The following is a 22,436-nucleotide window of genomic DNA, read 5'->3' on the forward strand; positions in this document are numbered from 1 at the left end:
CCCCCCCCCAGAACCTCGAGAGGCTGGGGAGGGGGACAAAAGAATGAATTCCTTTCATCACAGAGTTAAAACAATGTAGAAATGGTAAGCACAAAAATGACAACATTTAACAATTCACTCTAACATTTCCCTCCTGTTTTGTTATTTTTATGCTCCAAATTATTCCTGTGTAGTATATTCTAGCCATGCACCTCTTGCTTGACATTTTCAGCGCAGGCGTTATTTATACACAGGCTTCTGTCATGTCATTCATTTCAGTCATTTCATATTGTTGTAAAAGTACATAATTAACAAATGTATTAGACATCATTTTAGTTAGCATTGATCTTATACACGGTAAAATGCATCCTATACATAAGCAAATCAATGTCAACAGTCCAAAAACAGGAGTTAATATTTTCAAAAGAAGATGCCACCAAGGACCAGTCATTAACCAAACTATCCAGCCTTGTGGTGCATCTACTCCTGTCGTGCGATTCATCATGCATTTCTGCAAGTAAACAACTGAATGTCAACAGTCGAACAAGAAGAATCAACATTCTCAAAAATCATATGTCACTACAATCCAACTGTATACAGACATAGGCATTCACACACATCAGTTGACTTTGTTTGTCCATGTGGCTCTCAGCTAACTTCAAAGCTGTAGCTTGGTCAACACCCTTCTTTATGACTCCTATCAACCCCCCAAATCTTCTCACTGTAGGCGTCCTGTGGGGTTTAGAGTCAACTGGTGAATTATCTGCATTTACAACTCTTCTCCTGTCCTGTTGTCACCGCAGAAAAAGCTTTGTAAAGGAAATTGGATCAAGGTGTTTTGATCTTCTTGGCTCAAAACCTCAAGTGTTCATGATGTAAATGTAGACAAAAGGCTTCTCTGTTTACATCCTTCTTGAAGAAGACAAAAGAATAGATGATGTCGCACAAATTCCATGATAAATCTCCAACTTGGATTAATCCATTGTCCTTCATACACATAGGTAACTGGCCTGTTTCCAGTTTGTTTAGCAGTTCAATGTCCTGCAGCGAGTCAGATACTTGGAGTCCGGCCAGCAGGTCTGTCGCACCAGAGCAGTTCACCTTCCCAGCTACTGGTGAATCAACCGTCCATTCAGGTTCAGAGGAGTTGAAAAGTTGGCAGTGTTCCAAGTACGTTTACTCCTGGATGTGTTGCTAAGGCAACCAAACAAACTGTCTCGCTCTCAGTGATGCTATATGGCCACAGTCCAGAAGAATGTGTAGTCAGTGGCATCACAAGCATAACAATTGGTCTCGTTGTTTATGTGAGCGGTTGTGTTCATCAACTGCCACCAGTAGTTGGTTGAAAACCCATACGGGTACTGGGTGTGGTTTGCTCTGTCCCAGTGTGCTCCTCTCATCCCACTCAGGGTCCACAGGCTCAAGAAGGTGCACAGCACATTCCCAGCCATTCTGATGAGTACCTGTGGCTCAGTTGGTTTCTTAACCGGATTGAGACGAGGGGCCCTGGAGGCTCTCCCCCCCTTTGTACCCGGTCTTCCTGCTACTTACTCCGAGCTGGCCTTGATGTGTGTCACCTTTTATTAGTGCGCTTGATGTATCCAAGTGTTTCTTTCAGCAATCTTCACTGCTGTGGGCGTCGTCAGCAGCACCTGATAGGGACAGTATATCTCAAACTGTATTCATTTCTCCCCTGTAACATTCACATTTTCTCCAACATTACCTCAACAACACAGTGTAATTTCATCATCAACATATATCCTGTAACCACAGTTTTCTTCACACAATATCTCAGTAATCCTGTGGTAGAAAAACATCATTAAGTTGTGTCCTGCTCTAAATCACATGATCAAATCAATTGATTAACCATCTGCTGTGAAAAAAAGAAATGTAATTGTTAGCGCTGCGCAGGTGTATACACTCTTTTTCACAGTAATCTCTGTGAGCAACACAAGGTAGTGAATAACACACCCATGGTAAATTCACAGACACAGAAAATGTTAAACTAAAAAGGTTAAATTTGCATGTAGTTTTTGTATTATTTTCTAATAAATGTAGAATTGAAATAATTTCCAAATCCCTAAGTCAGTTTTTGATTACATTTTAGATGTTGTCACAATTTGTTAAGGTTATAGAGCTCATGAGTTGCTCAGCCTGTATATGCTGTGGTTATAAGCAGTTTTTCTTGTTGTGGTTTGGTGTACAATCACAGTTGATGTAGCGGACATGCACACATAGTCTTACCTTCCTCTGATTACTTCTATGGAACCCCACAAATCCTCCTCCGAAGCTCAAATCAATTACGTTACATTCGACTTTAATCTCATGTTGCTTGTTGGCACTAGTTTCCAGAACACAGTGGAAATGTATAAAAAATAAAACAAATCCTAAACTGTGCTGATTTTAAAAAAGCATTTTTATTTCTATAAAATGAAACTTAAAATGTTGAAAATCTGAGAAATGGAGAACACTTTACTCTGAAACCTCTTTGATAAAGTACTTCAGCTGCGGTTCCTCTGTCGTTTTCTTTTCCATGACTTTGATTATAAGAAGGCACTGCACAGAAAGCAACTTTGTATCCAGTGTGAGGACATAATTGGTTTTCTCTTTATCGTAATGTTAAAAAAAACAAGTCGTGGACAAATACATTTTTGCATCTGTATTCCTTACACAATGTAATTTTTTTTTTTTGAGAAGAGTATTTGAATGAATCATACAAATGGGATTTACCAAAGTTTGTGGCAGACTTGCATTTATTATACTTTAATTTGCATCTAAGGTGGTTTTGATAGTTGCTGCTCAGACTGTTAATTTACTTTGAATGACAGGAGATGTTATTAGAATGAGCCCATAATACGTATGGGTTACAGTCCTGTGGCTCCGTTCAGAACAATTAGAGGCTAGTCTCACACAATCAGTCCTGTGAAAAACTTCACAAAGCTTCACAAAAATGCAGTAGAAGTGTGTGTGCAAAAAAACGAGTACATCCCACAATTCGACTACTTGTAGAACTTTAAGAGTAATAACTTGAGATGATTGTTTGAGTCCACAGGGTTTCTCTCGACTTGAGGTCTGATCTTTGACTGGGCTGTTGCAACACCTCGATTCTTTTCTTTTGCAGCCATTCTGTTAGAGGTTTGCTGCTGTGTTTGGGATCATTGTCGAGATCAATTTCCTGATTTTGCCCAAGCTTTAGCTGTCAGACCTATTATACAGTAAGTAGTAGTGCTTGTTATTGACAAAAACATAATATAAGAATTAGGGCTGCCACAAACGATTATTTTGATAGTCGACTAGTCACAAACGATTATTTTGATAGTCGACTAGTCACCGATTATTTTTGCGATTAGTCGACTAATCAGATCATCATCCATTGGACGTACAGCGTACAGCTTATTGCACCAGCAGCATCTGCTCTTATATAACTATCATTAGCTTACAGCTTTAAGTGTTTAAGGTATGTGCTAAGTAAAAATAAAGACAAGATGATAGTTTATTAAATTTTAATGAAATTTGCAGATTGTTTCGGTGAAGTTTAATAAACTCCTTGCTATCTAAAATATAAAAGGACACCGGAGTATATTCTCGAGCATCTCACATTTCTGATAATCAGCTGTCTGCTTGACGTTTATTCAGCTGTGTAAAAACTATAACTTTAATCTCAGCCAAACCGATTTACTCAGGAACAAATAAAATACTGAAAAAAGCCAAATAATAAACATTTTTAAGTTATCTAAGTGACTTATATATCATGTTTAGCCTGAGAAGTGAAAGACGGCGGTGGGTTTGAAAACGATTTGCCGGGAGTCCGGTGTTCTCACAGGCTCTAGTGAGCCTAGCCCCCGGCTAGCTATCGAGCTAGTGGGTAACAGACGTCTCCAAAAACGTCGGAGCGCTTTTGAAAATATGTGGTGTCTTGATAAACTGAGTTTATTTTGTGACCCAGAAAGAATAATAAGAGTAATATTAAGACGAACTAGCTGCCGCCATTGTTGGAAACTGAGCAGGGCCGCGCTATGAATTCTGGGACAGAGCTATTTCTTCTTCGGGGTTTAACGGCAGCTGGCATCCTTGTACATGCAGTGCTGCCATCTTCTGTTTCAGTCCGTTATTACACTCTTAAATCCTGCTACTTATTCTTGCGTCTTTTGTGATCTTATAAAGCTTCAAACAACGCGTCGACTATTAAATTAGTCGTCGACGATTTTGATAGTCGACGATTTTTCGTGACTAGTCGACTAATTGTGGCAGCACTAATAAGAATAGAGAAAAATCAAGAGAATTCTGATTTAAAATAAATTTAAAAGCATAGATGTTAATGATTGCTGTATGTGTGATGATGTCTGTGCAAAGTTTCATATTGGCCCAGCTGCTAAGGAGGAGAGAGCGTACATGCCAAAGTACAAATGATTATAGTAAAATGCATAACTTTGTAATGAATAACCCCCAACACTGCTTTGGCCTTAAACTGGCTCTAAATCTGTCCAAATTACGATTGTACTTTGCATATCCAAAGCTAAGTGGTTGCTAGAACAGCTATTATAATTAAAAATGGCAACATTTAAACAGCCTTTCACTGATTATCTGGTGGAACGATTTATGAAGGACATAAAAGGCTTCGAGTGATGCTCACAGTCATATTGTTTAAGGTTTTTTGTGGCTGTCCCTTTCTATTCCTGGCCTGTCTCTCTGTGTGACCCCAGCTCAAGTTAAAACGTGGCGTGTGTTTGTTTACCTAAAGGTAGGTGTGAGTGTGATCATATGTGTGAGAGTGGTTGACTTTGGGTTGATGTGCGTCAGCAAGTGTCATCAGGTTCACAAAAGTGAAAAGAAAACACAACAAAAGGATTGTTGGTCACCGCTCTTCTGTACTTCAGCCCACACACTGCTACGTGAAATATCTTTGCTGTGTGTATTTGTATATAGTCATGCCATATTCAATATTTCATTGCTTTAAGGTTTATTTCAGCAGAAATATTGTGCCTACATGTATTTATTTTCAACTTATTCTATGTAAGTGTTTCTAATAGGTGCTTTATAGTCAGGTCCTATATCAGTAGTTCCAGTGCTGAGAATCATCTTTGTGGTTTTATGAATTCACTTCAAACAAAACTATTTGCTGACTAATCAGAAATGCTGCCAGAGGTTCTTTTTGTTAAAGGATTAGAATAAAAGCAATGTTTGTTTCACAGTTTAAATCCGATGTTTGTTTTTAAGGTGCACCATAGCTTTTAGAAAATTCTGGAAATGTTGATTGGAAAGGCGTCGTGACACTTTTCAAAGTCGTCCTTTCTCTTTTACTGACTTTTGCTGACTTCTGCTCACACTCGTGGCTCTGAGCACTGGGCTGCCGGGGTGTCCTTGCAGTGAAGTATGTAAAGTAAGTCAGTGGAGTGTAGTTTTTTGCTTCTAGGTTGATTGGAGTGGTAATAACATTGTTTTTGTTTTTCTTCAGGTAATCAGTTTCCTCACATTTTTTCCTTCTGTGTTTTGCGGATGTTTTCTCTAAAGTGGTTTTTACCTACCTAACTTCTAGTTCACTCGGAGCTCGTGTTGACTTTCCTTTTCCCCTTTCTTTTTCTTGTTGCTCATAAACTTTCTTCTGCTTAGAAGGGCATATCACTGGCTGCAGTGCCTTACAGCTTTAAGAAAAAGTAAAGCAAAGTAAAAAATAATCTCTTACTTTAGACTGGCTTTAATAAAAGCTGGAAGGGATTTAGTTTTAGCTCACCATGATTTGGAAGAGAAAACTTTTGGTTTTAATATCATGAACATTGTACAACGAGAAGGCTTTGTGTTTACTTTTTTCCACAAAGCATCCAGCGCACACCTTCAGAACTTTGAAAGACAAGCTAGTTGTTTGTCTTTTAAAATAATCATTACTCAGAACTTCATGTAATTATGTAAATTAACAAAATATTTTCTTATGGCATGAATGAAGGTAAACGAAACCTCTGAAAGCATTCAGTTAAATCAAAGTAATCCTTTAAAATGATCAGTATTGCAAGTTGTATTTAGCAAGTGAATGAAATGAAGGTTATTTAGTCTTTTTGGTCTCTCACAATTTCTTCTGATGTACTTGTTGTCATTTCTAACTGTCTTTTTTTTTCTTTACTGTTTACTGTAGCTATTGTGGGTGAAGATCACCCTTCAACCTTTTTACTGTGCATAATCCCAACATGAGACGGCACTGAAAAGCATCTTTTTGCTTTTGAGGAAATTACTAGACGTGTAAAAATGTGTTTATGTAACAGGTTATGTATAAAAATGTTTGCTGTTTTTGACATTCTGGTCAAGGAAACAGTTTATCTTTAATAACGTGTTTTCAGATAGGGGAAATACACTTACACCAAAACAAAGAAAGGCTGGCCTTTAAGTGTTTTATTCAACAAACGTGTTGTTAGATGTCAGCTATTGAGGAATTCTCACGTCCTCCGCTAGTTTTGAGCACTTCAGCAGAAAATGACTTCTTATAAAAGTTTTGCATTGTGTTATAGATCTTATACATGTTGTGTTGAGCTGTTCATCAGTCTCTGACATCTGCTTGCCAAAAAGTTTGCCAGACTTATAAGATGTTTTTGTGCTGTCGTTTTGTACGTCATCTTTCATTCGCTTTTATAGAATTTAATAAATAAACAAAAATGTTTTTCTTCATTATCAGAAGTCAAAAAGCAGAATGTTTTTAAAAACATAGTATAAATATGTTCATAGTATGCATATAATGTAGTAAGTGTAGTGTTTTTGTTAATGTTCTTTAATTTGTTTTTGTCTTCTAGGATGTGGTCTGGGGATTGAACTCCTTGTTTACTGTAAGTTTTTGCTAGTTTATGACCTAACGCGTGAACACATGCACAGTTTCATTGGAGAATTTCGTCATCTAAATCGGGGAAATCCAACGAAAGAGCTTCCTAAAGCCCTCCCTGAATTAAATCTCTTAACTGGAGAGTAAACCTTCACAAAGACATTCACACTATTGAAGCTGCTCGCTGTATGTAGGTTATGCTAATGACATTACTCTTAATTCACATCAAATTAAACAAGGTCCTTGTTTTTTTTTTTATCCGCTTCTGCAGTGTAGAGAAATTATCTTTCTCCTCATGATGAACGCTTTGAGTTGATGGGGAATAAAAGCAAGAAAATTGGATTACGTATTACTTATCGAGATCCTGGGCCAGCTGGCTCTGGATGTCTCCTAGTTCCAGGTCTTATATGGAAAGATAAGGACTAATTGATTATAAATTCTTTAGGAAATGAATGAAATTGATAAGTAATCGAATTGAGGGTTATATTGAGGAAAAACATACAGTTATCTGAATGTCCTTTCAGAATTATGTTAAATGTTTAATTTTGTGAATCTAAACGTGAATTTTAAAAGTATGTCTGATTTTTTTTTTTTTTTTTTTTAAATTAAATAAAAATAACTTTTAAAAAGTTATTTACTGCCATAGTAAGAAGAGATTAAGGAGCTTAAAGCATTTTGAATATTTAGTCCAGTCATTTAATGTGAGCTTGAATAACCTCATCACATTTCGAACATGTCTAAACAGCATCTAACATCTTTAAATATCGGTGGCCATGCCCTAAGTCCTACCACTTTATAAGGAAACTACTTCTCAGGCGTCTGTTTTAGCTCAATTTTCTTTCTGTTTATCACAGTTGCTGCTTTCAGGGTGTCAGTACAGAAAGGAAGTAATGTGAATGTGGGTTGTATTTCCCACACCAAAGTTTACAGAATTAACACATGTAGCTGATACTGAAATAAATGCCAGTTTTGAAGATGTGTGTGGTTTGATCCATCAAACGATGATGACTCCCTCCTTTGCCTCTTCCACAGGACCTTTTGAACTTTGATGACCCGCTGAACATTGATGCAGCAGAACATCATCTGAGAGACAAGGTGAGACATGTCGTTCAGGTCATCTGGTATAAATTCGGCACACTTGTTAATTATCTGCAGCATCCAAGATGTGCTCGTAGTCCTCATAATACTAGCCTGTGGCTATCGCTCACATATGTAAACACAGACTTTGTACTTTAATTTATCACATTGCCTTTTTAAAATCTTCATTATATCTCTGTATATATGAGACGGCAAAAAAAGCTTATTTACTCTTATTTACTGATATGCACGACAACACATTCCAGTTTAGTTTAACGAAAATGTATGTAAGTGTGCACTAAATGCACACATAATGTGAACAATGTCTCCATTCATTTGAGATCAGCTACTACACATAACATATAATTTGTAGATGTGTGTTCTAAAAATAATAGTTGCATTGTTATATGTAGATGTTGATAATCCCAGTACGCTAGATTGATCTACATGTCTTGGAGGAGAAACATACACACGTTGCGATCATTACAGTGAGATTCTTACTGCTGCATATCCTGCATATAAGCTATATTTAGAAACAACATTTCTGCTGCTGTAGGTTTCAGAGGTGCTCTGTGCAAACCATTGCTTTTGTAGCTGGATTATGTGGTAACTCGGTGTGCTTTAATCTGGTATGGTGGGCTGAAGACAAAGAGCACACGGCAACCTTTTTGAGCAGACAGTGACGTTATGACTCCAGAACTGTCTGTACAGAGCAGGTGCATATGGTGTTTTTTTTGCAAGACTACTGAATACACTGCCTCTGAAGCACGCTCTGCCATTTGTAAGTCAAATAACACACCATCAAACTGGATGTCTGGGTTTATATATGCTTCACTACCCTGATGGTTTGTAAGCTAATTATGTATTCTGACTATAACTTTAATATATTTAGTCAAGCCTATATTGGTAAGTGCCAGGGATTTACTGGGCTTTTTGCATATTGGGTAAGCTTTGAGCCAACATGAGAACAGTGGAATCCCAATGGAGAATAAATAAATAAATATACACACACAAGATCCCTGAAAAAATATGTTTATCCTGGCTGATTAATCTTTAAATTATTATTCCCGCTGCGTTGCCTTACTTCCCTTCCATCTATGTTTAACTTGGCCATCAGTTACCTGCGATTTAGTGTCAAAACTGTTAAAACTGATCATTTGAGTATTTTGGTCACATAAGTTTAATTCATAGATTTCTGGCCAACATCTGCAGGGAGTCTGCTGACTGTTGAAATAATTATAAGGCTCAGTAGGGGCAAGCTGAAAGCATTTTGAAGTACGTCACTGACCTTCTGCCCTGTGTACGTACAGTTTCCCGTGTTCACTGGAGTGTATCCAACAGTGTGTGATGATGGTTGCCATGTGAGCCCCCATTAGATATGCAGGTTTGACTGTGCGTGGGGTTTTAAAAGGCTGAGGGTTTAAAAAGTGTTTGTGGCAGAAGTTGCAGCTGTTAGGCTGTTGTAGGTAAATTTGCATGCAAATAGTTCATTTATTGACTGCTGTGTTTTGTCAAGCATCCACTGGATCTTTATTAACTGACTAAATAGGTGGAAACAAACGCCTGTAAACCATGTATAGACTTAATCTGTCATGTGAGTGTGGTTTACTGGTTCATGAAAGCCTTCTTTCTTTGTCTCTTAACTTCCGGTTTTCTATGACAAATATCTAACATGATGTAGCTGATGAATTCGTTCAGTATACCCCTCTAAAAACATTATATGCTCTGCTGCCTTAATGGCTGCAGAGTTCCAGACCTCCTCTGGCATTAACAGCAGCACAAAATCTGTGCACCAGGAGCTTCATGGGATGGGCTTGCATGGCTTAGCAGCTCCTGTAGGTATAAATGTTTACTAACTATATGTCATTCTTTTCAGAATATGTGTTTGTGACCTGGGCAATAACCTTTTAAATGTTTAACTATAAGTTATTAAAAATTCATTTCTGGTTACAAAGGTAAAGGTTAGTAAGAATGATATTTTCTTGCATCCTGTATCACTCTGCACTATTCTCATATATTACTCATGTATTGTGCATTGTAATTTAATGCATTTTAATGCCGTTGGGATGAACACATTTCCACACAGTCTAGCCAGCTTGTGATAGGTAAGAAAATCTACTACTGGAAATGCACTTTTTATTATTCCCTGACCAGCTGACCACATGTGAGACTTAAACATTTAGGTGTCAGTTTAATTGCTAATTAACAGTCACACTAGTTGCAGTGTATGTGGTGCAGAATCTCTATATGAAGGTTTCTTGTAGTTAATGTAGTTGATGTACTGCTGTCTCAACAACCGCATCCTGTGGGACACAGACAGAATAGCAGAAGCGCCTACGTTTGGCTGTGGCTACTTCATTCATTGCTGTTCACTTACAGCAATGAATGAATATGATAATTACACTGACAGAAAACTCTATGAGCTCACCCCCAACTGTTCCTCACTGAGCCTGTTTCTGCTGGAGGATTTTTCCTGTTAAAAGGGAGTTTTTCCTTCCCACTGTCACCAAGTGCTTGCTGATAGGGGTTGTCCATCTGTTGGGGTTTTCTCTGTGTTCTTTAGAAACGTGACCTTACAGTATAAAGCAGTTTGAGGTGACCTGTAATTCGGTGCTTTATAATTAAACAAATAAACAAAATTTATTTAAAATTAAATTTAAAATTCTACTGCCCCAGTCTGTTATTTAGCACCTTTACCCGTTTCAGCTTTATAATGTGGCTTTAGTCAAATCAGTGTTTTTTTTCTAAACTTTGACTGATTACACACATTTATACTGAAACAGACTTTTGGTCGTTGAACTACAGATATATAATCAGATCAGTTGTGAAACTAAAAGCAGTTTGAATTGATAAGACTGACCAAAAGGCAGAATTTGTTTTTGTAGTGTATCCAGTTAGTGTTTTCAGTTATAGTTCTGAGTTAACAAAGTTACTAATTTGATACATTAATGATAAAAATCTCTCATTTCGAAATGTGTTTCAGTAAGTTTTAGTGGTGCTTTACCGCCTGTTGTGGCTTTTCAGAGTCACAACATCTGAAAAGTCATCCAACCGTGACCCACTCCCACTGAGTCAAAGCCTGCTGTAATCAACTTCAGCAGCGAGTGGATAGAGATGTGGGAGTGCGAGTGTCAGTACACAAATATGCTTGTGAATGTGGATGCGTGTGCTACTTTGTGTTGAGGCATTTGAAGTGGGGCTCCTCCTGTGGCTGCTCTCTGAATACATTAGCTGGTTAAAGTGGCTAAAAGGAAGCATCCTCATGAGCAATGCAGTATGAGTGTGTGTAAATCTGTGCGTGTGTGTGTGTGTGCGTTGTTGGTTATAATGGTATTGTGCTATTATTAGTTGTGAGTGGGTTTTTGTCTGTGTACATGTGTAGACAGCGGTACAACAAACAGTTCAGAGATAACTCTAAATAGGACAGGGAGATTGTGTTAACATGTCCACTTTTTTTTAAAAATTATATTTATATATATTGTTCAAACTTTTTTTTTTTTTTTTACATAAACTGCTGTATTTGTAGTAGGTGATCAAAGCGTGGTAGAGTAGCTGACACTGAAGAAAGGAGATCATCCTATGACAGATGTTCAGAACAAAAAAAAATTGTATTTCTCTGTATGAATCTCTCTGTGATTTATGAAGGAAGTGGATTAATAATGAGCTCTGCAATGCACACAGTCTCTGACATTTGAAGTCTTCAGCAAAGACTTGATCTATAAATACTAATTAGCTCCTTCCAGCTTAAAGAAGTGTGTGAAAGATGAGACTGACTGACTGTCATCTTTCTGAGATCTGTGTTTCAAACCAAGAACAGGGTGATTTGGGCGCTTGTTGTCAGTTACCTGTTTTTCTTGATGTGTAAACATTTTCTGTGCCCTAGTTACATAATACATGCTGACTCGAAGTAGGTTTTGCATGTGAAGAAAAAAGTAAATGTTGAATGGTGGAAAGACTTGAGGAAGGGCTATAGGGCTGGGTTGCATTCGATGATGCACCAACTATATTAGTTACTTTAAGAATATTTTGTACAGTACTGAATCTGTTAGCAAACTGAAAAGCATACAGGTCCACAAGTATCTGCACAATTACACATTTGTATTTTTTAGCTCTGTATGCCACCATGCTGGATTTTAAATAAAGCCATCACCTTGTGATGAAATGCAAATCTTCAGTTTTTAATCAAGGGTTTTAACAAGTTTTTAGGAATTACATTTTTAATTACAGAGTATCAACCAAAGATCCAGGAATCAAAATCATTACATAAAAGTTATAATTTAAACTTTTAATAAAGTATTTGATTTCCAAGCAAAACATGGCTTAGTACTTGTTGGAGAAGTCCTTGTTGGTGATCACAGCGATGAGACGTTTCTTTAAGTTTGCACCTACAAGAAAGAGAAGTTGGATTCTATCTCATTTCTTTTTACTGAAATGCTTTAATTCAATAGAAGAAATGTAAAAACATCACATTGTTTAAAAATTGTCCTACATCTTACTTGTTCAGTTTTTTTCAACAGCAGTGGTGGAAATGTTCTGGACAGTGTGAACAGTGTACATTGGCTGTTACCATTAACACGCTACCAGAGAGCACGAGCATGCTTCTATCATAAAATATCAAATGTTGTTAACATGTCAACAAGCTGAACCGTGAGCGAGCAGAAGGCTCAGAGGACTGTGTTACAGCACGTATACTTCGGTGGATATGAAATACAAACGGGAGCCTGTGTATTTGGGATACATAGTAGACTCTCTGTCCTAGTCCTAAAGCGCACAGAGCGGCACAGTGACCTTGTACCAGTCAGCCCTTGGAGGGTTCAAAGTTCATTCATACAATGCTAAATGTTCTGCACCTCCATTTATTGTTACTGACCAATTAAAGGGACTAACTCTCTCTAACTCTCCCAGATGCTCACTCCTGGGTCTCTCGAGTGGCTTTGCTTCTTCAGTCAATAGTCAGACGTGTCAAGTACAGACACACACTCTCTCACCTTTTGCTGCATCTCGATTGGGCTTCTCTTCTCCTCATCAACTTTCTGTCCATGAATGACCCACAGGGTCTCGTTAAAGCACAAAAGGAGACCACGTATCAAGGTTGCTTATTCTTGAGTCTCTCTTAAAAGAAGCAGTGTTCACTTCTTGTTTATAAAATACTAATATTTTTCTACTTTGTCACCCACTAAATGTCCTGAATTATCGGTACCATCCCAGTAGGCTTCAGCAGATGTTATTGCCCCTGTATCTGACATGTAAAAAGGTATTCCCTAAATTTGTCAAACCGCGGCACAGAAACAGAAAAAGATAAAATAACTGTCTCAACATATAAAGAACTGAATGACTGATGGATTTAGCTTGGAGTGAGTTCCATGCATAGACACGATTTCTCACTGTCTTTCAGTCCACAGTACAGGAAGTTGGGGATATGAGTGCATGTGGGAGTGTGTGGTGTAGAACAGGATCCCAAAATAATACCCCAACAATCTCTATAACAGTGAACAGTCCACTCATTTTGTGCCATCGACGTACACAACAGACGAGGTTTACTGGGGGGGTTTAATGTCCACTCCCAAAGTCTTACAGGGGAGACTGTCCTTTGGATTTACACTGCAGGCTCTTACACGGGTTAACAAGCACACTGTCAGAGCCTTCAGCAGCTCCAGTCACCTTATTGTGTTGTGTACCTGTTCTATCAGTTTAGTGTCAGAGCTCTGCAGTGGCAGCCAGGCAGTGAACGACAACAGCATTGGACATGTCTGCTCTCTGCTGCTGTCTGTGTTTAGTCAGACCAAGTGCTGACTTAACAAGCATGTGATGTAAAGTGGTCTATAAAGGTCTTTAACTCCATTTGTTGTCATCTGAAAAGATGGTGCGTCCGGAGTGGCCAGACAAAGCGTAGGCCCTGCCTGTAGACACTGATGAACTGTAGCTGAAGTGGAAGCAAAGATTTGTGCAAATAATCAGAAAACAGTCACTGGAAGATAAAGTGAGGCACAAGTTGGCTCTAAATTTCAGTCAAAGCAGCAGTTGTATAATGAGCAGCCTGGCCTTTCTTAAGGTGAAAAAGCCGAGGGAATCCAGAGTGGTGACGAGTTCAGTGCTGCATGAGCCACGATGTCATCCATCGTGAGCAGCCAGAGCCTCCACCTCCTCCTTTCAGACTGTAGCAGAGTTGCTTTTGCATAGTGACACCTCCAGTATAGGTTTTTCAAACAAAAGGCTGTGGCCTCAGTATACCACTCCATGCACTCAATTAATGCAGAGCTATTCACCCACAGCAGTGCTAATTAAGTTTCAGCTGAGCTGAGTGGGTGCAGAGAGAGGGGGGGATACCTGGGAGTTTATTTCACACTTCCAGGTTTTACCAGCGAGATATCAAATTACATTTACATGCAGCAAAGAATGATCCAGGGTACTGAAATCCTTGATTAGTGGACACAAGTGGATTGACTACAGAAGCTTAGAACATGATTTTAACACGTGCCTGGTTCTTCATTCTGCTTTTCTTTCGTCTTTTTTGTATGTTTAAAAAGACGACTGGGAACAGTTGGCTAATTCGATGGATGTCATCTCTGTTTGCTGTCCTTTCTTTACTTTCCTGTTCACATCGCTCCTTACGCCGACATATTTTCCCTTCATAGTCTGCTTACCTGATATATCCCGAGGCCCTCAGTTGCTCAGTTTTTATATTTTAGCCGATTTTAAACCAACCATTTGAACCCACAGGGTTTCATTTACATTCCCCTCCCACTGATGGTGGTGCATATTTTGAGTACCTGTGCAGATCACTGGAGGAACAGAGTTAATTGCTTTCTCTAGGTGAAGCCAAGAAAAGTAAGCTCCAGTCCAACAAACTTTTTAATCGACTGCAGAGTTCACTTGCAATATTAAATCTAATGAATCTCAGAGTAATTTGCAGTTCAGCCAATTTTCTTTTGTAAGAGAAAAATCGAGAACAAAGGAAGAGAAACGTATATGATCAAAGTATGTAAATGTACCCGTACTATTTTTTTGTGAGTCGTCTTTAATAGTTCTTGCTCTTATCCTGTTTCTCCTCATATTTGTGTGATAGCTTAATTAAGGTTTTTTTGTTTTCTTATTCTGCCACTGAGAAACTTCCTAGTCTGTATTGACATCTTAATTGGACCCAGTTGACAAAGAGTTTCTAGCTTAAAATCTGTGTGCACTCTATTGGTGTTTACTTCCACAGTTAATGTGTCATTTTGTCACCACATATTTGCCTTTTTTTTTTTTTTAATTCCCTCTGTGATGTCACGTCATCTGCCAAATGAGGAAGAAGAGCCACTAAGTGTCACAGGCAGGGTTTTATTATAACAGTAGTCAGAAGATGAACTGTGAGCTTAAAATTTTCAGCCTTTAGTGAATTCTCTCAGCAGTTCTTGGATAGATTGACATACTAATGTCTATACGCACGTCACTGGCCACTTCATTAAGTATATCTTACAGTACAGAGTTTGCTCCATCCTTTTTCCTTCAGAACTGTCTGAACTCTTTGTGGCACAGATTCAGCAAGATGCTGGAAACATCCCTCTGAGATTTTGAGATGATATTGACACAGTGGTGTCACACAGTTGCTGTCAGCTGCTCATCAGTGATGCAAACCTTCTATTCCACCACATCCCAAAGGTGCACTATTAGATCTGTTGACTGAGGGGGTCACAATGAACTCACGATGAGCTTTGTCCTGAAAGATGGGTACACTGAGGTCATAAAGGGGTGGACATGGTCAGTAACAACACTCGGACAGGCTGTGGTGTTTAGGCGCTGCCCAGCTGGTACTAAGGGGCCCAACGTGTGTAAATAAAATATCCCCCACAGGATTTCACCTCTACTACCAGCCCTAACAGTTTAAGTAGTTTAAGTACCATATTTTCTGCACTATGAGGCGCACTGAAAATCCTTTAATTTTCTCAAAAATCGACAGTGCGCCTTATGTATTCTGGTTGTGATACAGACCTCAAACCGATTTTATTTGGTACACGACCCTCAAAAATCTGTCAAAAAACGCTTTAGTACGACTTTGGTAAGCTACGAAGCCGCACCGCTTTATGGATTGTCGGAGAATTACGGTTACTGTAGTCAAGAGCCTCGTGGAGTAATCTGGGTCCTAAACTCAGTTACTTCAGGTCCCAAAGTCAAACGAACACTGCAGCATCACTGAGAGTTAAAAACTGTCTAAATTCTTTCATCTTTAATAAAATGATCAGCGTTGCTGCTTTACCAGGTGTAACAATTAAGTTTAACATCCAGGCATCCATGAAAACAGAATTTATTAAATTTAACAGAGTTAGAAGTTAGCAGAAAGTTAGCTCGCTAGTTAGCTAAACATGATATAGCACGTTCTGACTGAGAGATTTGTTAAAAAATTCAAACGTACAGCTCTGCTGTCACTTCCAACATAAATGAAGACAGAAAACTAAACAGCAGTGACGTTTGTAGGGTTACTGAAGTTGGACTAGCTGGTATATAATGATGTGCTACGTGGTGGCTAGCGACACAGCTATGTTAGCATAACAAACACAGTGAAGCTGGAGGATGAACGCTAACTTTTTTCTACTCGTTAACGTGAGGGTTTCCAATGGTCAGGGACAAATGCAATCGCATGGCAGGCTGCTGTAAAAGGACCAAACTTCAGTCAGGAGAACAACTGAGATAATCCATCCACAATAGAAGGTTAGTCATTCATATACTGCAACAACATGGAAATAGAGCAGCTGTGAGAGAATTCAACATTAATGAATCAATGGTACGGAAGTGGAGGAAGCAAGAAGAATGAGTTGAGTAAAGTTTGACTTCTCTGACTGCTTTGTTTTGCTTAATGCGCCTTATAATCCGGTGCGCCTTATGGTCCGAAAAATACGATGCTTTCGTATTATTTACACCAAATTCTGGCCCCATCATCCAAGCTCCTGCTCTTAGCTGACCAGAGTGTAGTCCAGTGAGGTCTTCTGCTGTTGTGGCCCATCTGCTTCGAGGTTTGGCATCCTGTGCAGTCTGAGCTGCTCTTAAACACCACATTTAAACACCACAGCTCGTCAGAGTGCTGTTACTGACCATGTCCACCCATTTATGGCCTCAATGTACCAATATTTCAGGACAAAGCTCATTATGAGTTCATTGTGACCTCCACTCACCAGGTTGTACACCTTAGTTATAATGAGTACTACTTTGAGTTACTCTTGCCTTCATATTAGCCTGAAACAGTCCAGCACTTATCCTCTGATCTCTACCAGTGAACGGCCGCAAACTGGATATTTTCCCTTTTTCAGACCATTCTCTGTAAACACCAGTGATGGTTGTGTGGGAAAGTCCGAGCAGATCGGGAGTTTCTGGAATACTCAGATGAGCCCATTTGGCATCAACAACCATGTCACCTTCAACGTCTGTGGTGCTGTTTGGTTTTAACTTCTCCAGGCTGTCTTGACTGTGTCTACATGCCTCAATGTGCTGAATGGGACTGACTGGTTAAATAATTGCATTTAGCAAGTAGTTGATTAGGTATACTTGATGAAGCCTGGATCAAGCTGTTCAAATGTAATTAATGGAAGAGAAAAAGTTGTTTATAATTATTGTGCAGTAATTCTTCAAGTTACACCTTTTGTAATAGCAGCTTTGAAATATATTTGGCCCATTTTGATTTCCTCTTGGCTCAGTGTGTTTTGCCAGTTTTTTTTTCTAATAACCAGAACTAAAAAAAATCAAGAAAACATCAACGTTTCATGCAAAATACAAAACAGACACGAGGCTGAACAGATGTTCACCAATCAAGGATGATTCTGATCCCTGACTCATTGATTTGTGCATCACTAGGTGTATGTCTTCAGTTTCACCATTTTTACTGTAGTCTTGTCCATTCTCAGTAGCTCTCTTTGCTTTTTTTAAGCTGAGGTCACAAGCCAAGCAGTGTGACTGGCTGAGTATGTTAGTCAGTACGGTCTGATCTCTCTCTCTCTATATATATATATATATATATCAATATAATAAACCAAAATAGTAGGTTCACTTAGAAACAAGCAGTTTGGGTACCCAGACTCCAGCACACTGCGCTCATTCCTCTTCTAGCATTAATTAAAGTCTTAAGGGAGTAATCTCTCAACAGAGAATAGCTGATCCATCATCCCTCCATGGACCAATTCTCAGACCGCTGTCATCAATTCTTTTATGGTTGCTGGCAACTTTTCAGCATTAATGCCGTCTCCCCTGTTTGTGCACAGACTCTCTCTTTCTCTTTCCCATTTACTCTATATTTTCTCATGCTCTCCATTTCTTGTTCGTACTCCAGCGACCTCAGAGAAATGTGTGCGTAACCAACAGGCCGCTCGACCTGACGCATAAATAAGGGCGTTGTTGTCAATGCACGGCACATTTATGTGAAAGGTTGGACAAGAGGGGGGGACTCTGTGACAAGGGCAGGACCCTGTGGTGGTGGATGGGTTAAAAAAAAAAGAAAAAGAAAAAAGCAGAGGTATATTAAGAAGTGGGTCGACAGACGAGGATGCTTCGGAACCAAGGGTGCACAAATATTAATTTAGTCACAAATAAGCTAGCTAAATATTTATAGCAAAAACAAAATGGCCAGTTGAAAGCACAGATGGATTAAATCCATCTGTTTGGAATGATTTGTGTGCTGTTCTTTGGGGAAAAGATCATTTACTCAAAATACATTCAGCAGAAGACCATGTGAGCCTGTAGCACATAGTTTCTCATTAGAAATTTAAATAAACAGAGTAGGATTAACCTGCTATTTAGGGCCTAAGTCAGATTCAACTCTTTTTGGGGGGGCCTAACTTCTACCCCATGTCTGCATACTTGGGAAATGCTAGCAATCTGTGCAGAGTCATACCTGCATCATCATTAATACTAGTAAAAAATGTCCCCTGTGTTGTTGTTATGTGTGAGCAGCAACCTCAGTTACAGCACTTTCTATGATTTATAATGTGTGTAGCTAACAGCCTGACCTTGCATTTTCTAGTGTAGACCAAATAAAGGAAACCTTTTCACAACAGAGTAAAGCTGCTGCAGCTCAAATTAATAGCCTGTACCCTCAAAGTGTGTGTGTGTGAGAGTGTGTGTGTGTATGTGAGAGTGTGTGAGTCTTGTAATGTCTCTGGACTGTCACAAAGGGCTTGCTGAAACATCTTTCTGTAATATTATAAGGTTTTTACTCTACAATGTAAAGCAAGTATAAGCTATCTGAATAAAATTGAATTGAAACAGTGTTTAGAGGAATAATGGGATTAAAAAGAAGTTAAGATGAAAAGGATGGTTTTAAAGGATGGAAAACTTAAACCGTGACTAAAACTAGCGGGTAGCGGAGGAGGGGAAAAAAGAGGATGGAGAGTGGAGGTCACACACAGCTTGGTTGGACCAGATGCCACCAGGAGATATGAGTCGAAGTAACGACAGAGGGGCGTTTACAGGACTCGTGCATGGTGGGTGGGGGTGGAACGATGTCAAGCATAACCTGAAGGGGCATGATCGAGTAGGGGGGGGACACATGGTAAGGAAAGAGGAAGACACTAAGGACCAGAAGGGATATGGCCAAGGAACGTCAACTCGATACAGACGTCATTATTATCAAGATGTCAAGCACTCCACGTCTCGGGCACTAGATGTGCCCCGAGTGAGGAAAACTTGAAGAATTTCATTTTTAAACTATCGGACGTAAGAATTTAAACGTTTGTCTTTTTGTTTTGGGTTTTTGTGCTTGTAGATTTTACGTACGTTTACTTGCAGTGTAACATCTGCATAGGACTGATACTGTGCATAGTACAGTTAAAAGAGATGTAATATTTGGTGAAATTAATGTTCTAGTTTTGCAACAGTGGCTGTTATTTATCTTGTTGTCGTTGCTTGTTTAACAGTGTTTATGCATCATACTGTACCCGTACACATGTTGCATTTTTAGCAGGGTGCCTTCACTGTACATCAAGAAATTAATTGACAAATCTGCCGAAGGTCATTTGCATATTTTCAGTGTAGTAAAATTCAAATGACCCTTGATTTTTCTGGATCTACATTTGTGTAGTGTCGCCTCAGATTAGCCTAGTCCTCGTGCATACTTCTTACACTTGTTTGTCTTTTTGTTTTGTTTGTTTTGCTTCCAATTATTTGGCAAGAAGTTAACATGTGGAATGAAAAAGTGCCTTACAGCGTCTAATATGTCCAAAACTAGCATAGCGACCTAAAAAGTACATTAAAATATCTTCAGTTAGATCAGTGTTTGTGTTTTTTTGCCATTTTTGGTTTTAAATGGGGAAAAAGCAACACAGCAACATTTTTACTTCTAGTTTTCCCATCTAACTCTTTTCTTCTCTTTACCTTCTCTGTCCTCAGGAGGACTTTCGGAATAAGGTTCAAGATTACATCAAGCATTACGCCAGATGATAAAAGCATTGGTGACCCGCTGCAGCCTGCACCAACTAACCAAACTGCTCTACCTTGCCTCTGCTTCTCTTGGCCAACTCCCCTCCCACATGTGTGAATCAGCAGCTGACTCTTTGACTCGTACCACTCCCCTCCCTCTCGACACCACAGCTCTGGCGACGCCCCGCCTCTTCTGTTCACCCAATTGCAATAAACTTCACATCGCAGGAATGAAATTTAAAAAAAAAAAAAAGTCACACGTTGAAGAGAGGACTTACATACACAAGAAAATAACGCTTTAGTTAATCGGCCGAGGGTTACAGTGACCACAGTGTCTGTCTGTTGTGGCAAGACACACGAATGACGCCACCCCGCTGACGAGCCCGTCGGACACGAGCCACGTGGCGATGGAATTGGTTGCGATGTTTAACTGAAGAAGACAACAAGTCACGCTTGGCTATTTTTAAATTTGATGACTCAAGAGGAAGATTATCTGTTACTGTCAGTTCTCTGTTCCAGTGCCTGCCATGTTTGTGTCACTAAAGTGAAAATGCATGTGAGTTCACACACACACACACACACACGCAGTCACAGCCTGCAGTAAAAGGTGAGCACATGGAAAAACACACATTGGTTGGAAGTTGGAAAGCCTGCAGCCCCCAGCCCCATTAGACAGCATGTGAATGACCACACTGACCCATTTTAATGTCATTCTCTCTGCATGTGTACACGCACGCACGCACGCACGCACGCAGACACACACACACAAACACATGCACGCAGACACAGCTGTGTGTTTTCAGTTCCAGTGACATAAAATACTGCCACAAAAACAGCCAAATGCACTGTTCATTTTTCAGCTTCATCTCTTGTCTCTGCACCACTGCCCTCTTCACTTCTTTGTCTTTTTTACTGCATCTGTCTCTGTTACACACGCACGCACGCACACACACACAGCACAGGTGAGCGCACATGTGAAGTTCTGTGTTGCAGATTGGAGAGGTTAAAACGGTACAGTCAAAACTTCTGGCATGCTGGCTCTTCATGTAAGCGAAACAACGACTGGTTTTAAAGAAGTGATTACATAAGAGTCTGGTAACAGCACTAAGCAACAAAGTGCTAAACACGGTAAAGAATCTGTCAAAGAAAGAGAAGTTGGAGGAAACCTTAAACACGACTCCAAATGACCTCCTGGATGTACGTAGGAAACACTTAAAATGACTCAAGATCGTTCTTCGTCATCAACCACGTGCACTGCAGCTCCGAACTGTTCCAAAGATTATTGAGAGACGTGCAGCCACCTTTCAATGATCTTTAAAGTGAGCTGCGAAAAGAACAGGTGACTGTCAGGTGAATTCACAGCAAGCACTCCCTCCTGCCTGCTCCGGTAGCTGCAGAGTGTATCGTATCCCACCAGACAGTCCTGACATTCTCCAGAGTTCATGTGTGAACATGTCTCCAATGAAGATCAATAGGTGCAAAGAAAGCCTTACAACTTTTAAACTCAGTCATTTTTTTTACTTTATAGTCACTGTTCAGTGCTGAGCCAAACCAATATTGAGGTTTTTGACTGATCTGCACAAACCCCCTCGTTCTGCTCCCTTAGGGAGATTTCCGAGCTGACTGTATCTTTCTAAAAATGGCGCTATTTCAGTCTCTCCCCCTTTGTAAGCAGACTGTATGATTTCACTATCTGAATGTGTGTGGAGAAAACAATAGCAGAGGTTCATAAAGACCACTCTGTAAATGATATCTGCATACAGACATGCAGAGTCTGCTGTTATTGTTTGTAGCCAGAGTTCAACTGATCGGTGAGCAGGCTGTAGTTGCATGCAGGTGTAAGTCATAACTGGCCAAAAGAATATGAGAACTTGGCCCAAATATATCTCCACTGGGTGCATCAGAAGCCCAGAAGACTTGAACGCTGGTTCAAGCAGCTACTTTAAAAGGCAGGTTTCCAGATTGCATGAAAACAGATGGCAAGATGACATGCTAGCAGGATTACTAGCTAGCTAATGTAAGTGGCTTTAGATCTGTTAGAGACTGCAGGAAGGCGTCATTCTGGACATCTATGAAATCTATGAAAGTGCAGTACTTAACAAAGCCATTGGAACGCCTGTCATAAAAACAGGAATCACAAATATTTGAGAATTCTGTCAAAAATATGTTTTTTTTCTTTGTTTATGCAAAAACAAAC

At 39.4% G+C, this 22,436-nt stretch overlaps 1 protein-coding gene across 2 annotated transcripts in view; it reads left to right on the forward strand.

Annotated features, from left to right (window-relative positions):
• Positions 1-21,074, forward strand: part of ube2f (ubiquitin-conjugating enzyme E2F (putative)) — a 50,495-nt gene extending 29,421 nt beyond the window's left edge. For both annotated transcript variants that reach the window (XM_005752722.1, XM_005752723.1), the window contains exons 8-10: positions 6,756-6,788; positions 7,814-7,876; positions 20,210-21,074. In XM_005752722.1, the coding sequence (XP_005752779.1) occupies positions 6,756-6,788; positions 7,814-7,876; positions 20,210-20,260 (147 nt within the window). In that variant the 3' untranslated portion in view covers positions 20,261-21,074. The remainder of the gene's footprint in view (positions 1-6,755; positions 6,789-7,813; positions 7,877-20,209) is intronic.
• The last annotated feature ends 1,362 nt before the right edge of the window (positions 21,075-22,436 follow it).

This window comes from Pundamilia nyererei, unplaced genomic scaffold, assembly GCF_000239375.1.
Source record: "Pundamilia nyererei isolate P.nyererei 1_Seehausen unplaced genomic scaffold, PunNye1.0 scaffold00376, whole genome shotgun sequence".
Lineage (NCBI taxonomy): Eukaryota > Metazoa > Chordata > Actinopteri > Cichliformes > Cichlidae > Pundamilia > Pundamilia nyererei.